At 41.4% G+C, this 20,034-nt stretch overlaps 1 protein-coding gene across 1 annotated transcript in view; it reads right to left on the bottom strand.

Moving 5' to 3' along the window:
• LOC126843827 (ecdysone-induced protein 74EF-like) overlaps window positions 1-20,034 on the bottom strand; it is a 96,175-nt gene that overhangs the window by 9,619 nt on the left and 66,522 nt on the right. Inside the window, exon 7 of the mRNA XM_050581637.1 lies at window positions 2,684-2,836. Within this exon, the coding sequence (XP_050437594.1) occupies window positions 2,684-2,836 (153 nt within the window). The remainder of the gene's footprint in view (window positions 1-2,683; window positions 2,837-20,034) is intronic.

Genomic DNA, 20,034 nt, shown 5'->3' with positions numbered 1-20,034 from the left:
CCTTTACCACGTTGCCGTATTATAATGTAATATAGTCGATTAAAAAAAAAACGTTAACGATAAAAAATTGTTCTCATAAAACAAAGTTGGAACACGCGGAAATTTGTCAACGAAACGGCAGTACCTATTTGTAAATCTGATTAATCAAACCGATGTCCGCCCCGGCTAATACGCGGGTTGCAAGTCTCTTTATCTCTCATTTTTTTTTTTTTTTTTTAAACGTCATCTTGCATGTATAATAAGATACACCCATGCTCGGGTCGCGTACAGTCACGGGTCATTTCCATAAACAATACCGGTATCCGGTTCCGGGAATTCGCCCACACATTTTTTCACTCCTGAAAACCGTGTCCGAGGTATTTTTTTTTTGCTGGGACAAAACCTTTTAATAAGACGGCTCGTTCTGTTTTTTTTTTTTAGAAAAAATTCCTCGCCGCGGGATTTCTTCGCATTGGAATTTTGGAGGTTCTCGGCGGTCGTTTAAGTTACATTGTTTTATCCGATTTTTACGATATGCGCGCCGAGGTATAATAATAACGGCGGTCTATGCGCGGCGGCAATGACACAATTCGGTTTCCGATTTAATGGTATAAAAACGGTTGGAAAAAAACGCGTTTTGCCGTCTGCGATTCGCCTTGGACACACACACACACAATGTAATACCCGATAATATAATAACGTTTTTCTATAATATTCTGAGGCCGTCGTACGCCGTTAACGCGTTACACAATAATAATCATATTATATTATAGTATAGTATAGTATAGTACACACACACACACACACACATAGACACGAGTCTATATCGATCGAAGGGATGCGCGTTCAAGTATAATATACAATTTACAACGAACGGGAACCTGTTTTTTGCGAGATCCAAACGGCGGCGGCGGCGGCGGCGACGGTGGTCAAGCGGACTGACCATCGGTCACTGCAAGAGCCCGGGGGGGGGGAAGGGGGCCAGGGGGACCGTTGACCTTTCCCATGCACCTTATACGGTCGGCGACGTCTTTTACCGAACGCAGTTGAACGGCTATAGTGAACAAAAAAAAATCGGTGTGCATTAAATAATAAAACAAATTATTGTATTTTCGTCCGTTATGTCAAAGGTCGCTTGACCGGCTCTCAACCGACCACCGCGGCGGCGGCGGCTGCCTGCCTGCCTGCCTGGACAAACCAGCCGTTGGAATCCTTACAAACGGCGGAAGAACGTTAATGCGATTATAATACGAGCAATTGGTCAACCCGATGAAAAAAAACGTATTGAAATTATGTCTTGCAAGCCAAAGCTATATAGGTACCCCCGTACCACCATATAACCGTGTGAGAGCGATAGGCATACTAACAAATGTTGGATACCGAACCATTAACCAGCGTCTGTGTAACTATAATACATAATGTACGTGTATTACCGCAACTCAAATAAACCTAGTCATAAAGTTGAGTTATCATACGTAAAAAAAAAAAAATGTACCCGGTCCCATAGCGCACAAAAAAGAAAATAGTATAAATGTTTTTAACTGTCCGTGGCCAAACAAATACTTCGAAAACATCGTTATACTGTTAATATTTTCTATGTGCGTTTTTTCAGTGTCCGCTTTTTTTTATAAATTAATTTTTTTCTAAGTTTTACATATACGCAACGCTGTGTGTGTATAGGACTTTAGGAGCCTCGCCGGACACATACCGAGAGGGAGGAAAACCGGTAACGCGGCATACCGGTTGTTTTTTATTGTATATTTTTTACTACCCGGACGGGGATGTGCAAACCGTGTACCAAAAAAACGGTGGCGATGACCACGGCCGTCACGCACTAGCCACGGGGTAAGTGTACATACGTACAACGACGACTTAAGGGAAGAACTTATAAACGTGTACCTATACCTATTACAGCCCTCATCGATACACACTGACCAACGTCCGGCGGTCGAACGGGTTTGACCGCTGTCCACCGCCGTGGCATATTGTAACCGACGTTTCCCATCGATGCGATGACCAGCGGCCGCCGAATCTTTTTTTATTGTAATGATCGCGTTGTAAAAAAAAAATAAAAATAATAAAAAATGATTATTTATTGCCGTTATGTACACGTGTAAAAAAATATCGGATAAACCCCGCGGATGCTTCGACATATAATAATACAATAGGGGAGAGATTCCGTCTGGGAACTAAAAAACGGCTGATATACAAACGGTTTTCAATTTTCACACAAGCCCGAACGCGTGCCTTTGGGTGTAACATATTTTTGTTAAGAGTTGGTTAATTAATTTATCAATTACAATCGGCGGCGGTGCGGTGGCGGAACCGAGTGAAACCGCCGGGACTTTCGAACGGCGCAGCGAGCCCGGCCGGTTCTTCCGGTCTGTTCTCGGCATTTGTATATATATATATATAATACATATTATCTTGTACACAAGTCGAGTCGACAACCGTATGTAAACAATAGAAAGTCCTAACCCGGAGGAGGTGAAATGTAAACACGCCGACCGTCGAATTTATACACACACTGGTGGCGGAGGCCAATGATAATAATAATAATATGATTAATTAAATCGCTATATTATTATTGTTTAACGTTTGTTTTGTGGGTCATCCCCGGGATTGTGCCCGGAGGATATCACTCGTCGTCGTCATCATACTATTGCTATTCTTAAACGACAATATTGCTATATAGTATACTAACCGGCGTGATGGTGGAAACCGTGGGGCAAGGCGAACGACAACTGTTGTTGCCTGGGCGGCATATGGTCGGAAGCCGGTGCCGGATTTCCTACAGCAGTTCCGCCCGGTATCCGGAGTTGATCGAGGAAGTCGATGTTCTCGTCCTTTTCGTTACCTGCGAAAACAATACGAGATGTGATATCAATAGTGCGCATCAGCTGTGCTGCTGTTAATGCAGTAGGTACACTATTATTATAGTCGAGTCGAGCGCCGTCAACGAAAGCGAATCGTTTCAGCGGGCAAGAACCTGCGAGCGTACTTGAGAGTACACACACACACACACACATAAGTATATATCATTATAGGTACAACCGCTGACCGGCGGCAGATACGGCACCGGAAGGGAAAGTGGGTTGAGGCGCGCGGTTGCCACATCGTCTCCTTGACCCACTTTTTCACCTGCTTCCCTCAGATGCTTGTCGTGTATAATAATCATCGTCATCATCGTCTTAAAGTAAAATATGATTATCGTACGAGTAAAACGCTTTGCACGCGCGCATAATATATCGTTATTGTATATATTATTATATTATTCTCTCCCCCGCAATCGTGACGCGTATTCAAAAACAGAATGATTGTCATCCGCAAACGTCGCGCTAACACCTTACACCCTCCGAAGGGGTTGTATACCTGCACCCACCACTCGGTAAACAAGAACAAAAGGGTTACGGTGTACGGTGCTAAATTATTAAGTCGCCGTATCAATGCCATCGCACGACTCTTGCAGATAATATTATGATGTGTGGGTAGGTGTATATAATAGACAACAATACCTTCTCGGCTAAAAGCCATATTATTATTTTATATACTCGGATCGAGCGACGTTTGGTGATCTCAAGAAGATAATATGCGCTACGAAGACGTTGTTCGAGAAATAAAATATAAAAAAAAAAAAAAACCTTTTTCTCGTATGCAACGTGAATATTTATAAGCGCTTATGTATGGAAGAGTTGCGTATGTGTGTGAGTGTTTTTTTTTTTGTTTTCATTATCGTTTGCGGAATCCGGAACGAAGAAAGTGACGGCGACCGCGAATTCCGCCTTGCGTTTGTTCCGGTACGGCGGTTGTTAGAAAACGAATCCACTTTCAATATTATTTATATTTATATACATATACATACGCTTCTTCCTTATTTCTCTTTTTTTTTTTACACACAATTTCGCTCTACTGGCATACTTACACAAGACGACCCACGCGCGTGGGCGTCAAATATATAATACAATATTCTTAAATTGCGCTAAACGCCAAAAGTGTAGAAATAAAAAAAAAAATGGAATTAATCCAATACAATAATTTACCAATACGTTGTTTTAAAGAGTTTTCAACATTATCTTGATACGAAACTGGTGGGCAAAATTATTTATCTATGTATATTTTATATAATGACAAATAATCACACAACAAGCGTATCTTACTAAATAACGCAGTCAAACAAAGAGATAAAAATAATAATAAAAAGTCTTATTGCGGCTATTGCCATTAGCGGTCGACTTCTGTTGTGTACACTGTGATGTGACTGTACAAGATGGCTATTACGGATAAACAGCTATAATAACCCTATCGTAATACGATTATTATTATCATAGTATTTAGCCTTGGGCGTATTGTGTATTGTTTCCTCGAGAGTTGAAGTGTAGAAAGGAAAAAAATACGGCGGAAAAAAAAACCGTCTCTAGGGCGCGGAAAGCCGTGGGCGATTGAATTTGTTTTTTTTTGTTATTTCGAAAATGGGGTCAGTGTGTTTTGTATAATGGTATTTTTTTTATTTTTTTTTTTGGCACCGGGTGCATACGGCGACCACGGGAAGACGTTTACCGAAAATAAACGTGCGGGTGGATAGGCCCAGGGAACTGGGTCAAACCCTTAGACGACCAAAAAAAAAAAAGGAACGGGCCCGAGAGTACACAGAAAAAAGAAAACAAAAAAAAAAACACCGTGACCAACTGTTGTTGTCTCGGAAATTGGGTCACGAGCCGTACACGAAGAACGTTGAAAAGGGTTAAATCACGTTGCATGTGTGTGTGTGTGTGTGTGTGGAGGATCGGTTTAACACAAGCGGTTAGGTTAAATTGTCCGGAACAAACGAGCGTTTGATGAGACAATAAATAAATGGCCGAGAAGAAATGTGACAGAAAAAGGGAAAAAAAATTAAATAAAGAAAAGGGATGTGAGACCAATTGTCGTGTGACCCACATAACAATATTATTTTGAGAGAGAGATAGACCTTTGCGGTTTTCGGGACCGAGGCAATATAATAAACGTGTCTTAAAGGCGGCGGCGGCGGCCTTGAAGTTGAAAAGGATAACGTCTCGCTCGGGGAGCAATAACATTATTAACGTTACATTATAGGCGGACGTTCGTGTAAATTATTTACCGCTTGATATTATTATATTTGTGGGGTGAAACTCACAGAATTACTAACACGTTCATTTTATGGACCGCAAGAACGGCATTTTTTACGTAACGTCGTCCTGACAAACGCGCATGCGCACAACGCGTCGTCTGTAGATAACCCAATTGCTATTTTTTCAATTTTGTTTTTTTTTTAATCAGCTCGACAAACAGACCCGGAGTGACGGTTGCATAACATTATCGCGATTCTTGTAGACACCGGCGGATCGATTATATTATTTCGTGTCGTTGCGACACGGGACGCAAACCGCGAACAGCGACCGATTACAATATCGTCGTTATATGTATAATATTATGTCGCCGTTGTTGTTTTAACATTTTGTTTGTTTTTTTCGGTTATATATATATATATTTTTTTTGATTCTTATATAATCTTCGACGGATTTGGCCGCATAAATAATCAGGCGGCGTACGCGGGAGGATTCGCGTTGACGTGTCGCGTCCGACGCGATCGTACCTCACCGCGACGGGGTCATACGCCGGCGAGCGTTTCGCAATGCACGCATATATTATTATATACATGTTCGAGCGGCACGTGCGATACGACGGCCGGGAGGACTTTCACTCGGCGGCCCAGGCGTGGGTGTCGGGCGGGCACCGGGGGCTGTCGGCGCGGCGGCAGACGCTAGTCTCAAGGCTACGGGCCGCCCTCGCCCTACATTAGCGGTAAGCGGCGGTGGCGGTGGCAGCCGGCGGGTCAAACGTCCCGCCGAAGCAGACGGAGGCATTGCCCGTCGCGCCCCTAGAACCCCGGCAGTCCGGGGACGAGTGGTTGGGCGGCGCGGGAGCGCGTTTGCGTTTTTCGCCGGCCGGCAATCGATACACAGCTGACTCTACCGGTGGCGCACGCTTACCCCGCCGCCGTCGCTTATATTCAACCGGTGCTTACATGTCGCCTATATAGGTTTATCATTGAGTACAATTTAATATTGTAACCAATCCGAAAAGTATCTAACCCGATGAAAGACCGGTCTTCCGAAAACGGGACCAAAAGTGAAAACGGCGCGCCGGTATATTAAACCAATTGAATGTAAATGTAGTAAATTATAATAATAATAATTATTATTATTATTTTAATTTTAATATTATTACAACCTTGTTACACTGTAAAATATAACGACCATTATTAGCATCGAAAACGAAAAAATTAATCGGTCAAGTTTGGCAGAAAAGGAAGAAGTGCAGGGACGTCTATGTGGAAAAATGAACGGCACGTGTGACGTCAATGTCGGCAAAATGTTTTAGGCTACCCTCCCCTCGATCACCCACCCACCCACTTCCCCTTGACCGTGTACTGTAAGTACGGCGGCGGCGGGGTGGATACAGACGCGCCCGTGTGATCGATCTCAATACATGTGTAGTGTTATACAACACACAAGGCAGACGGGCGAGCAGGGGAGGGCGGAGTAGGGGAGGCGCAAAACGGGCGCCTAGCGGGCGCTACCCAAGCCGCCGCCGCCTATGCGAGTGCGACGGCCGCTGACAAGGCGGGGAAGGGCAGAGAGTAGGGTAGAGGTGGGACTTTCACGTTTGCCACGAGCCGTACGTTTCTGCTCTTCCTGCCCCGCCGCAAAGGTCTCCTCCGCCGTCAAACGCGCGTTGCCCGCTCGTCCCGCCCGTTATTTCGCCTTGCCAAAAGCACGAGTTTCAATGTAAGCGGCGTTTCCGAAGCCCTTTTGACATCCGACCGTACACAATGCACTTATCCGGTGTGATGTACGCGCGTTACAAATATACATATTTCGACTATATAATATATAATTACATACATATAAATAATAATTATTATTGTTTTATTCATTTCCCGTCGGCTAATATATATATATATATATTATACAAAATATATTACGGCGTAACGATTTTCCGCCCGCAAAACCGTTCGAATGCACTACGCTATAGTATTTTTAACCTGTGCAAAAACCAACGTACTACCGCGCGGCCGAGATGACGCATAGACACGCGTTACTTAACAGCTGTCGACAGTTGTGTAATTTTCATAAAAGAAATTACTCGGCGTTTAAACCCCGGCGATCAACGAGCGTGCGGTTAGTTAAGTTATTCTGCCAAATAAATGCGCATTTTTCTCAGATCCATCTTAAACAGCGAACAATTATTGTTCTCGGCGACAATTCGATCGCCACCGTCAACCGGCATTAAGCATCGGACTCCCGGAAACGGACAATAACAATATATAATTATTATTATTATAAAGGAACGAAAACACGGACAACAAAGTAACAACTACTCGCGTATGAAAAAAACACGCGTCACGTCGGATAAGCCCGCCGCACGTACGTGCGGTGGAATAAAGAAAGAAGAAGAAGAAGAAGAAGAGGGCGCTCATGACCCATTTCCGGGACATACGGCGGCGTCGTTCAACACTTCCTGGACGGACACGAAGACGCCGGGCCGAACGCACTGGCCGTGAACTTTCACGCGCGCCCACCCGCCCGCCCGTCCGTTCAAGGCCGCAGCCGCAGCCACAGCGATTTCTCTCCGCCCGCCGCCGCCGCCGCCGTCGCCACTGCTCCTCGTTACACCTCCGCCACCGCCACCGCCGCTGCCTCCTCCTCCTCCTCCATAACAGCCTGCCTCTCCGCGTACTTTCACTATTTCTGTACAACTAACGATAATTCTTGGTGGACGGAAATGATATTTGTTTTTCATACGATTTGTTTATGCATAAAAAAATATGTGTAGTACATCTTTTCATTTTTTAAATTGTTTTTGCCGGGTTCGATAAACCCTTCTGACGTCACAACCCGCACGACGACGCGTTTGACTGTAGGTATAGTTTCTATTCGGAAACAACACTGTTCGCCATTTGGCAACCGTCCAATTTTCATAAAAATTGTAATAATTATTGTAATGCACTGTAGTATGCGCGAAGACGACGTGCGAAAACGTGCATCGGGGAGGTACAACGGGCCGCGAGGCGAACATTAAATCTTTGTGAGAATTCTCTTTAAAAACCGCGACGATGGGGTAAAAACGAGAACGGGATGACGACGACGGAATGGGGGAGAGAAAAAGGTGTGTTTTTTTTTTTCTGTGGAAAAAGTACACAAAAAGGAGATTGCGAACAAAAGAAGAAAGAGGCAGATGCGTAGGAAATGATTTCGCACAATAATCCGACAAGGGTGCGCGCCGGCGGTTGACCCACTTTACGAGGACAACAGGTTCGCCTTTCTCCGGACAAAAACACGCGGAATTTCGCATTTTTATCCTTTATTTTCGCCGGCCAAATAAAATAAGACGCCCTCGCCGCCCCAGATGGGACGGCAGGTTAGCAACGACGGTTTCCGGTACACGAATAATAATAATAATATGGTTTTAAATGGCGCAGCGCATCGGTTTGGTTTTTTATTTGGGCGACTTACGGAACTGTTTGATAATGCATTTCTTGTAACCCTTGTAGATGGGCTTGATGTCTTCGGCGTCGTCCGACTCCGAGTTGGTCGCCTCGTCGGCCGGCTCGCATTTCACCCGCAAGTCCAACGGCTTAGGTTCGATTTCACTGATCATCGTGGTCGTGTTGGGCGGCACACGCGAGCAGAGGAAACCAAAAATTGCACTCGTGTCGGATTCGCACGAATAACGACAAAAAAAAAAAAAATCTATGTTTATCTCGGCGCAAAAAAAAAAAAAAACGATTCGAAATTTTCGCACTGCTAATCTACTACTCGTGTGCGTACAAGTACAATGTCGGCACCACTCGATCGGTATCGCGCACTGTGGCGGTCGTAACAATTATATGTTATTTTTTCCTTGAGAAATTATTCATAATTTTTTCGCGGTTTTCGACGTACGACGTACGACAATTTTCGGTAATTTTTTTTTAAAAATTTTTTTTTTTGTTTTTTTGTTACCGCGATAAAAAATGTCACGAAAAATTCAAAAAAAAAAAAAAAAAATCAAACAAACACACACCGAAAAATATCCCGTCGTCGACAACTATGATAATATTTTTTTTAATGACAATAACTTGGTAATTCGTAGACGACTTTTTTCTTCTTATATTCACTAACGTGTAAAAAAAAAAAAAATTTTGAAAAAACAATTAATATACTACTACGTTCGCTTCGAGCACCCGACGTGAGTCTTCACCACGTACTGAAACACATGACCGGCCGGTACGCGACGTCGATGAGCCAGCGCCGGAATATGAGAAGCTATACAAGACCACGGGCAACCGGCGCGTTTCCCCCCGCTCCGCAGTGTGGGCCGGGCGGACCGCCCGAAATTACCGTGCACGCCGTATTAACCGTGTACCGGCACACGACCATCACCCGCACCCGCATAGACCGGCCGGCCGGGTACAATATTAATATATATGTACTTCTATAAAAAATAATACAAGACGTATTATTATTTTCTATGAGTGATATTATCTCTCGTAGAAAATATGAAAATTATGTTTTTACAATTTTTCTCGACCGCGCCTACAAAGATAATTCCGAAATAAACACCGTTCATTTAACAGCCATTGACGACTACTAGGTTGTTAGCCTAAACGTACATTAAAATAGATTGTACGTTTTCAGTGTGTTTGCACGTTAACGAACACGCTCGAAATATTAAGTCGAAATTACCTACAAACGGTTTTGCCACCAAAGTACCGCTTTTGAGTTTGTGACATTTATCTCGCTATAAATCGAAACTTGGTAATTTTTTTTTTTTTGTATTACACGTTATGTTTTCTGTGTTTTCGGTGAACACTGAATAATGAGAAAGACAAATCAATTATTATCGGTATAAAATAATAGTTGTGATAGCGCAAAATATGACAATAACGACTGAAATGATAATATTACATCAGAGTTTCTCAACGAGAAAAATTATGCACTCGTGCCATCGATGTAGACAAAAAGAGTCTTCACTCGACGAAAAACCCCAAACTGATTGACCTTGTAAAAATCGTATTGCTATTATGGAGAAGAATAAAATTCAATTTTTTTAATTTAGATATTTGCCAACACACTTAACCAAGTACCCAACCGCAGAAACAGTCCACAACCCTTCGGCCCTATACCTATATACCAAACATTGTCGGTAAGACACCGACTCGACGAATATCGGCCACGAGAAATTCGATCCGGTGTCGGCGGCACGTGTGTCAAGTTCTTAAATATTGCACAGGTACGCCATATCGCAGCGCTATAATATTATATATATATTATATTATACATTAGCAATGGTAAAGTGTTGGCGGCAAAAAAAAAAAAAATGGCCGTGAGCCGATGTGCCCGATAATTACCGTACGGTCGCGGTAGTATCCTACTATGCATATATATATATATTAACCTTTAACAGTTTAATATGAGGAAAATAATAAATATTATGACCGTCGAGACAACTCGTTAATACGTCAAAACGCGCGCGCGTTATTACCATAATAACGTTATGTTATTTATTTTTTTTTTTTTTTCGAATCGCCATACCATTAAGTATAGGTAAAGGTAAGGTAAAGGAAGAGAGAATGAAAAAATAAGACAACCGGTCTCGTCTTCCTGCCGCCCTCGCCACCTCCGACGGGTGTGTGTTTGTTCTTCCGGCACGACCGAAATGGGTTTTGATGAATTATAATAATAATAAAATACACACACACACACAATATATATATATACATATATATAAATGTTATAATACGCGTAAGGTGTTTTAATACCCTTTTATTTAAGTTTAGTACAGGTAAGCCGGTCGGTCGGGTCGGTAGTGTATACACCTTTTAAAAAAAAAAAAATGTTTTATTGCACAACCGATGCCGGAAGAATAGTAATACCCAACATAATGTTTTTAATCATTAAGGGTCTGTCGTCGAATTACAATAAAACATTATTATGTAAACACACACACAGACTCGAGTGGGAGTCTGTGAGTCACGGATGGCGTAAAAGCGCAGTGTATGTGTGTGTGTGCATACCATCGACTTATGATAATAGTCGTCTCGTTAACCGTCCCTTTGTTGCATTCCAACATTAATAATTATGGTAACGTTTAAATCGTTACCGCCCTAATTATAAACGTGGTATATATACCCGGTTCGTATTGCAATATATAGGTAAAGCGACAATCAGAATCGCCAAAGACACATGTGTGCTATATATTTGTTTTTTTTTTACTTAAAAGGTGTTGTTTGTGCGTCTGGTAATCCGCCGACGGTGGGCATACAATAAATAATAATAATAATAATAATAAAAAGAATACTAATATTTAATATACAATATCGTGTAGCTTATATATTATGATGGCGTTTTACCGCGGTTGTCGTGCCAGCGTTTATCAACGATTAAGACGGTGGACATAATACTTATTAATGTGTATATATATATATTGAAATACCGAGCAAAAATTATGACTAATCTAAAGTGGTGAAAAAAAAAAAATCATACAAACTGGAACGGTTTTGAAAAACAATAGCAGAAACTATAAATAGAACGCTTACACGAATTGTGCGGTGGCCATGAGCGAAAATAACCGACAAAAGTGTCGCGTACGCATAACTATAACAGTGAAATAAAAAAAAAAGCGCTGTTTTCGAATTCTTCGACCCAATAAAAATAATTAAAAAATCATAATAATACTAACGACGAGTAGAAGTGAAGGAGTAACCGGTGACGGAAATTGCTATTGCTCAGTCCACGTGGTGCACGTGACAATATAGTTATAATGATAATTACTATCTTTATATATATACATTATTGATCAGTGCTCTAATTTCGTTAATTTGACAAAGACCAAAGGGGTTAGGGGCGTTTTTGATTCAATTTTTTATTACTACGACGATCAGCCGTCTCTGGCACACGACCAATTTTGAAATATTACTATAAAAACCAAAACTTATCAGGTGGAAAACGCAATCCCGAGTTGCGCGTCGATTCAAATAGCTCCCCTGAATTATATAGTCATTGCCAATTTATTCAAATATATGATTTATTATTTACCGCCGGACACTGATCGTACTGCCACCACGAGTTTCTTACCTGGAAAATAAAATAAAACACAATTAGGGTTATGATATAGAATAATAATAGCTGATATTATACAATGTCGCGTTGTGTATATTATATTATTTTACACGGTAATTAAAAAAATTAAGTACCTGTATACATTATTGTACATTTTTTTTTTTTTTACTTTAAACTGTTTCTTGCATACATACATATTATACAGTTCCTACTATTACCTGGGTAGGTAGTATAATACAGCGCGTTTGGCGGACGACAATCGCTCTTTGGGGACTTAACGAACGGGTATTGTTATGCGGCACACCGCGGTCCGCGACGATTACAGCACACACATGGTTCGTATGTGTCGTCGGCGGAGACTGCTATTCAATATACGATATTATTCGGAAAATACCCGAAGACAACCACCGGACCTCTGAACGGTTAAAAAAGGAAAAAAAGTAAAGTGTTATAATAATATGGGGGTATTGTTGAAAAAAACACACACACACTCTCCCAGACGATACACGGTAAAAAAAAAAAAAAACGTGCCGCAGACCCATTTCAACCGGTCCTGTTACATAATAACAAATATATAGGATAATAATATGATCTTTTCCTGGTCCGACAAAACCTAATTGGACACCCCGGGATTTTTTCGGGGTAACGGCCACGAACAGAACTGTCCCGTTGAAGAGTGCTTAAATAAAAAAACAAACAAAGACATATTTTCTTTTCAGCTCTGCCGGTAAAGCTCAGCTGACTCGACGAGGCGAGCATTTGTTCGGTTTGGGATACTCAAAATTCTGACTTGACACGAGTCTGTCGCGATAACCGAGCAAAAAAAAAAAAAAAAACTCAAGAAATTCTACCAAATGACATTTTTATCCCCACCTAAGCAAATACACGCCGGATACTTTTGGTACACAACCGTTCTATTATCGGTACACACAACGAGTCAAAGTCAATATACAACTTTGAGACGAACAAATCTGCCAAGAGGGCGGCGGTGGCGAATGTTGTTTTACCTTTTTTTTTTTTTTTTTACAAAGAATGTTTACCAGACGTTATTCGGAAAAATAAAATAAAATTACACTTTCGTTGACTGCGCGACGGTGCTTTTATCGATTGCAAAACGTCTGCGACGACACACCGCCGAGAAGTAAACAACTTGTTTGTTTGAAAATGTGCGTTTTTTTTTTCGGCGGCAAATAATAGAACGGACGAAATATTTGTAACGGAGTTATTACAATAAATTGGCACACGGCTTTGTCGTTTGAGAGTATCTTATAATATCTCACCTATAGCACGATGAAGGAAAAAATCAACCGTTCGATTTTCGAGATAAGAGAAGATCTATTTTTTGTACCCGGTTAAAAAATACTATTGGAATTCATGCTATGTACTATGTAGTGCACAGGGCAATAATATATCCGTCGCGAATAAACGCTATAAAACTCAAGCCGCCTAATGTCGTTTTCTGTAAAACGATAATGTAACAATTAAGTGTTTTAGTTTGGGGCCGGAAATTTGTTTTTGTTCATTTCAGAGTAAATACGAGCGTCGATATAATTACAACGCACATTTATCTTTTTGTTTTTAAATACAACACAGTTGGATTTAATGAATGGGCTAAACAATTTTAAAGGGGTTTTAAATAATTGAGAGGATTTATAGCCCTCAAGTATATTAGTGAAATCCGGTTTCATTTGGTTATCAAAAATTCAACTCCCATGATCCTTTAGCCAACAAAACGAAGGTCCGCCACATTTTAATGTCCTACCGGCTACCGTTTTACATATTATTATTATTATATCTATAGTTGACATTCTGTCGAGTTTGTCTCTTCTTGGTTCTTTGGCGTTAAAAATTCTAAGTGTACACTTGTGCGTACTCAAACAATCGGAAAATCTTTCACCGACGAATCGTTACATATATATATATATATTTTTTTTTTTTTTATAATACTTTTTGCATAATTGAAACTAGGTTGTTACGCTACGGCAACGGCCGATAGCAAGTGATCGCAGACGAGATTCTGGAAATCTGGTTTCATGTCAAGGAAATCTAGTCGGCGGAAGACAACAACAACGCACGCACTTTCTTTTTCTTCCCAAGTGCACCTCCTCCTCTATAAGTGTACAAACGAACGTCTATAATAGTAATCCGTGTACGTCTGTGCAATCTAGTCAATCTAGTTTTAGTAGAATAAAAACCTAGGAGAGACGAAATCCGATTTATCAATTTAATAGTATAATTAACCCAATTATATTACCACCAGACATACACACTCCACGGTATTGGGTATTACCAATGCCGGATCGAGATAACATAATGCACGGCACTTTTTTGGATAACTTTTTTTTTATTATTACGGACAGTCAGAGCCTTTGGGCGGGGATGAGCAAAATGACTTACCCGGCCGTCCCCAGCCCTTGCCGTTTCGGTCTGTGGACTGTGCAGTTTATAATGAGTGTATACTATAGTATGCAAGAAAACCGTGTGGGCTGTGAAGAAAAAATTAAAATTAAAAAAAATCCAATCCACTCATTGTAAGCCAACAATGACCATATGTATTAAAATATTTACAATGTGTGTGTGTGTGTGTGTGTGTCGTTAAGGTGCTATTGGCCTTGAACGAGTTCTGTGATCTTTCGCATCGACAGCTATTATATACACAACGGCGTTCGTGTACAATGTACTCTGAGTTAGACTCGGTTCGCCGTCGAGTTTTCTTATTGTACACTCGTTAGTGTTTGTTTCGCGCGGCGCTGCTGCCGTTGCTATTCTAAACCAATATAATGTATAATAATAATAATAATAATAATAACTTTTCTGTGAGCCTCCTTCAACATTGTTCGGTGCAGAGACAACAATATATAATAAATATATATATACGTATGTATATATATATATATATATATGTACTTAAAGTCTGCTCGCACAACAATATTCGTCGCCATATCTATTTTCTGGTGGCGAGAAAAATTGCTTTTCGCGTGTATTATAACCGCGGAATTCACTCACTACACGTGCACAAGCGTTGTGTGTAGGAGCATTATTTTGAGAATTTCCTGCCAGAGCAGAAATAGTGAGCAAAGGCGCCCGTAGGTAGTGGGCAAGCCATGTCCCCTACTTGCCGCCCCCCCCGCCGGAAAAAAAAGTCAAGATAACATAAGAATAATCACCCATGCTCAAAGGCCTATATTTTGGCCCTTTATCGATACCCTGACTAGGTGCAGCGTGAGAGAGAGAGAGAGAGAGATACGCGTTTGGCTGTCGTGGTTGTGTAGCAGCAATGAGAGGTGTCCGAGGCAGTATTGCTTTTATAAAGATTGAAATGGGGATTCGCTGGCGGCAGTATAATACTATTATGTCATGCATAAGATATCGTGCGCCGCCGCGATGTTGACCCAGTGCCGGTGTTATTATTATTGTTATTACCAAGTGAAGGGGAGGGGGAATATGCTAGGTGCAATGTGGACGAGACTATAAGCGGCCCCGATGATGAATGAAATTAATAACACGTCTAACGATGACGTGTTTACGTGCGCGGCTAATGTACTGCCGCGTGAGACCGATTCAGCACAAACCTTGGAGTTGAGCAGACGACGGTAGTTGTAATAATGCAAAAAAATAAAAAATCTAAATATTGTAGTAGCATGCAATAGCTGTACGACCCTAAACGATGACACAATACTCGTTTTTTTTACTAATACCTAGTGACCGATCAGGTTCGGTATCGTGCTCAAAGCATCACTAGCATGGTTTTGGATTTGACTTAATATAAAACACATTGTGTATACACTGTACTGTAAGTTAAGACCGCTCTTCATTTGACGACAACGACTCGACATGGTTCCTCTGGTGGCAGTCTTTAGGTGGCTTTATTATATTAACTTCCTTTATTATATATTGTCTGCACACAACACTATACGACCAGCTCGCAACTGATCTTATTAGCCTTTAATATATGGTATACTCTTATTATTATATAATATGGCTGGCGTATACTATCCCGCGTAAGGCATACACGCTCAGTGCTCGAAGAAAAGTAAAGGGATGGCTTTACTTTGAAAAAAAGAGCGTAGGCATCTTTTTTACTCCTAAGAAAACCACCACTTTTAAAAAATAGTAGGAGCACGCTACAATTTCTGAAAAATTATTTAGGTACTAAGCCCCCCCCCCTCCCAATTCGAGCGCTGCATACACTCTGTATAGTGTATCTAATGTAAATCTGGATGACAGTCAAATAGATAAACGGCCATTTAAAGCTTTCGAGTATAAGAAATATTTGACACTTAATGGTTTTCGGCGTCAGACGGTCCTCGCGTGTCCCACGTTAAGGTCGTATAGGAGGAATAGTAAGTGCGCTTTAAGTATCCTTACATTTTTTTTTTTTTTTTGCTCATGCCATCGACCTTACCCAATAGCGTGTGACGGCACGTTTTATAGTCGACCAAAACTTTTACTCTTCGTTTTCTTTATTTTTGTTATAAGGAAATGGCAATTGTTTGCGGCCTATGCCAAAAATCCAAAAACGTCAGCACAGGTCGCGTTGCAAAAAATAAAAAACACATACTCTACCGAGTAATCTAATCTTGTGCGTTATTTTTATTTTCAAACCGTCTAAGGAGTATACCGGTGACGACGCGACGATGAAGAATTGTGTATTACTATTAGTTTTTGTTTTTTATTTTTTGTTCCACTGTCATCTTGTCTCACCCGTAATTTCTTCGACCAAAAATTACGCCACCGCGCCAAGTGACCTATTTTTATTATTATTGTTATTTTTTTTTTTCGTTATAATTTTATTGCGCCGAATGCGCACTTGCCGAGCAAGAAGGGAAGTCTTCGATAATGTCGGTTGGTTTTTTTTTTTTTTTTGGAAGATTTTTTCTGGGTCGCATTTCCTTCAGCCGGCGTGTAATTGTATATGGGAAAAAGTCAAAACGATTTCACTCGCGTTTTCCTCGGCGGCCAGTTTTGAAAAAAAAAAAAACCAACGAGAGGGAAAACCGCAGCACGCGTACCAGTTTTACGGTGTGGTTTTTTTTTTTAATATTTTTTTATGGAGATTAGGCTATCTTCTTTGTACGCTATTTTTTTCTGTCCGCACGTTATTTTGTATTATGCGTGTGCGTTCGGTATCCGCGCAATCGTCGACCTAATTGTAAGGCGTGAATTTTGCCCGCGGAGAACGTATACCTGCACAGGATATCCCCGCCAGTCGGTCAGTATCAAACTCACACGCCTATCTCCTTCCTCTACTCTCTTCTTCGAGACTGTAATAATTGTATATTTATATACAGTGAAAACGACGACGACCGGTACACCTTGACACGAGTGCGCCGGCACAGTGGTTAAGAAACTATCTGTCCGTGGAGGCCAGGAAGTCGTGTGATTATGACATCGCTGAAATGAAAAGAAAAAAAAACAAATAACAATAATAAACAAATCCGCACTGGCACCGGAAAGAAACTACTACACTCGACGCGCTCCTCTGTCATTGTTGTTTGTATCATCATCGCAGAATAACCAGAAGACACGCATTTCAAGCGAGTACTCGGGTTCTTGAGAATCAGGGTAGGCAGTATAATGATAATTAGGTACCATGTGTCTCTTATTTCAGGCGACACTCTTGGTTTCCTAACCAGAAAACGTGTAAAATCAGTTTCGACAGCAATGAATAATTTGTAATAATGGTTCATTTCTGGACATAATGATGCTCTCAACAATTTTACAGATTTCCAGTTCTGTCTCTTCTCCTGGTTATTCTGTATCATCATCATCATCATCATCATCATGATCATTGTCGGTGTTGTTGTTCACATGATCTGCAACTGTTGTCGGTGACGAGCGCAGTGATTTTCGTCTTAACCTAGGGAACGCTTTAGGACGCTCTCCTACAACGGAGTTAAGTTAAATCCCGTTTAGTCCACTTTGCTTACTTATACTTATGCGGGCAGGACTACGGCCCTTGTGTTAGATCAAAGGGCGGTGGTATAACTCCTTTTCGTTTGTTCCCGTCGTACCCTATTCTAGTATATAATATACGGTGTACTTAATTTCACAGACATCTTTGGGGCGTCGGTGCGCGACTTGGCATCTTATAAGGCCGATTTACATTATTGCACGGGCTACGATGCGCCGGTGTCGTCGGGTTACATGTTATTACACATTATGTGTAGTTACCGGTCGGACGATACCTATGCGCGTAAGGTTTTTTTATTTTGTTTTATTTTTTTAACGTCTTGACACACGGATTTATGAGCTTTTCAAACACGTACGTAGGAACAACGTCCATTGTTGGCGATACCAGTTTAGGACGATATCAGTGCGCTGAGCGTGCGCTGTTTTGTTCTATATGTGTATATACGCATACAAATTCCACACAATATTATCCGTCTATCTGTCTTTCTCTCTCTCTCTCTGGTGGAGCAAGGCCGTTTTGCCGTTTTCCGCCCAACGACAATTTGATTTACAACCGAGTATCTACGACGCGCTGTGTCGGCTACGGCGGTTAAAAGCGCAATATAGCCGGCGTATATTATATAGATTTTGATTTCTGTTTTGTCGGCTCAACAGGTATGCAAGTTCCTCCGGGACGACCCAAGGACCGAGTCCGTCGTTTAGGCAACATATTTATACCTACATGTATACAGGGTAATTAGTAGTCACGATCGACGGGTTTTTGACACTACCGCTGTAAGTATAATAAACGCAATGGCGGGCGCGCATTCCTGAAGATACTATGACGAAACGAAAGCTGTTGCCGAAACAACAGCCGGTCGAAGGCTGTTCACATCGGGCTGCATGAACCTCTTTTCCATCGTTCTACTACGCCTTCGCCTTGTCCGATTACCTCATTCGGTAGCTCAATCGTTTTTGTTGTTTATGTGTATATAGTATAGGAATAGGACCGTAACGTGGTCAATACACAGGCAAGTTCCTTCTAGAATAAACGTAGTTCATGCCTTGGAGTTAGGTTTTAGCAAAAATTCAATTCCGGATTGGCAAATCGATCTGTTATCTGACGAATTCTGATGCGGCTAAACAATAACATTCATAAAATAAATTTTAGGTGTGTCATAATATCCGTTCTTCATACGGATACTACCTCAATAGGCCAGTTACACAGGCATGGTCCTCGGAGCATAATTATCACACTGCACTATCACACGTGCTGTATATTATATACGCGTACATAATATATAGCACATGAATAACAAACGGTTTTTGATAGATAATAATAATAATCGGCAGTTAGGAAATAGTAAGGGCGACGGTTTTTAAACTACTGTGTGCGGTATGCCCTTTCGATTAGAATGGTTCGGTTTTGGCTATCTCTTTGTCCGGCGTTGCACGTTTCCTGTCGGTTCGGCGACGCAGCAAGGACACGCAGGATTGCGCAAAATCCTGCGAACCGTTTAGCGTCACAGCTCTTCATCTTCTCCTGTAGTAACCCAATCATCATTATGCTTAACGTTTCTCCAAATCGTTTAGGCTTTACGCCATAAAATAATACTATTATTATAATAGAACACCTAGTATAGGACCCGCCGACCTAGTCTCACTGTATTGCACAAGTGCCACGAATAAGTCCAACATTCATTTTTGGGTTTATGCACTCGGTGTTGCTCTGGCTATTTGTTTAAAGGTTGCGGTCATCGACGGTTTCACGTCCATTACATACACACACCTGTACCATAATATTATTATATATCATGCAATAATTAGTTATTACTTATTGTATGTCTTGAGTACATAACATTATGCAAGCGACGCGCGCGGTTTTTGATATAAAATTGCGTTGGCGGGGAGCGGGTGGGGGAGGACGGGAATAAACCGTGTTGGCGACTATACTATAGTATGGCAGCAACACACCAGCTGTGCACAGCCGTTTATTTGGTGTGTATACAGGGTGTGATCGGTTGTGTGCATAAATTCCAGC

Source organism: Adelges cooleyi, unplaced genomic scaffold (assembly GCF_023614345.1).
Source record: "Adelges cooleyi isolate 19-005CV unplaced genomic scaffold, UGA_ACOO_1.1 ACOO_flye_CR_arks_rails_tigmint_CR_PRNA_574, whole genome shotgun sequence".
Taxonomy (NCBI): Eukaryota; Metazoa; Arthropoda; class Insecta; order Hemiptera; family Adelgidae; genus Adelges; species Adelges cooleyi.
The sequence above is the reverse complement of the archived record's forward strand: the minus strand, read 5'-3'. Positions and strand labels throughout refer to the sequence as shown.